The sequence below is a fragment of the Rana temporaria genome, chromosome 10, assembly GCF_905171775.1.
Source record: "Rana temporaria chromosome 10, aRanTem1.1, whole genome shotgun sequence".
NCBI lineage: Eukaryota > Metazoa > Chordata > Amphibia > Anura > Ranidae > Rana > Rana temporaria.
Window position 1 is genome coordinate 1,984,363 of NC_053498.1, and position 1,049 is coordinate 1,985,411.

Genomic DNA, 1,049 nt, shown 5'->3' on the forward strand with positions numbered 1-1,049 from the left:
TTACACACTCCTGACCCCTGTACTCTGTACATTACACATTCCTGACCCCTGTACTCTGTACATTACACACTCCTGCACTCTGTACATTACACACTCCTGTCCCCTGTACTCTGTACATTACACACTCCTGCACTCTGTACATTACACACTCCTGACCCCTGTACTCTGTACATTACACACTCCTGACCCCTGTACTCTGTACATTACACACCCCTGACCCCTGTACTCTGTACATTACACACTCCTGACCCCTGCACTCTGTACATTACACACTCCTGACCCCTGTACTCTGTACATTACACACTCCTGACCCCTGTACTCTGTACATTACACACTCCTGACCCCTGCACTCTGTACATTACACACTCCTGACCCCCTGTGTTGGAACCTCCCACTGTCAGGTGACCTGTGTTGGTCAATCAGCGCAGAGTAAATGTATTTCCCGGGCCAGTAGGAGAATTGGGGGCCCAACAATTGGTCCTCCACAGGGGCCCCCGGGTGACTCCTCCTGCCATTGAATGCAGTGCATGTGATCTGTATGGCAGACGGTTTATTTTATAGCGTGTTCCCGATTCTATTCCTAAGAACGGCCAATCAAATCGATCCTCAGTGCGGGAGGAAGGCGGGGCCACAGGATGTTTTATTTCTTATCGTCTCTAATCATTTTTTTTATGTCTTTTTGTGTCTTTTGAGGTCGAAGTTTTTTCTTTGTCTGGAAGGAAGACGACGTCCAGAATGGCGATAATCCGATCGCTCGGCGCGGGATATCGATCCCCGTTTTATTATCTTCAGCGCTCGCCTCTGCAGGACGCCACGTGCTGTGCAGGCGCCGCTCCACGAGGGGATCATCGCTTGTAAATAAATCCTCCGCCCTGACTCAGGGAAACATTAGATTTTATTTATCTGCCGGCTATTTATACTCCATATCACCCCGGAGGGGGGGGGGAGGGGGGCGAGCCGGAGTCCGCAATCCCATGAAGGTGGAGCCAGGAATGACCCCCTCCCCCCCCTAGGATGTGAGTTTTTAGAATGTTACCTGGAAGGTGGTA

At 50.8% G+C, this 1,049-nt stretch overlaps 1 protein-coding gene across 1 annotated transcript in view; it reads left to right on the forward strand.

The window, feature by feature from the left end:
• Positions 1–745, forward strand: part of LOC120916143 (zinc finger and BTB domain-containing protein 17-like) — a 19,957-nt gene extending 19,212 nt beyond the window's left edge. Inside the window, exon 7 of the mRNA XM_040326961.1 lies at positions 694–745. Coding sequence (XP_040182895.1) covers positions 694–745 — 52 coding nt within the window. The remainder of the gene's footprint in view (positions 1–693) is intronic.
• Positions 746–1,049: the final 304 nt, after the last annotated feature.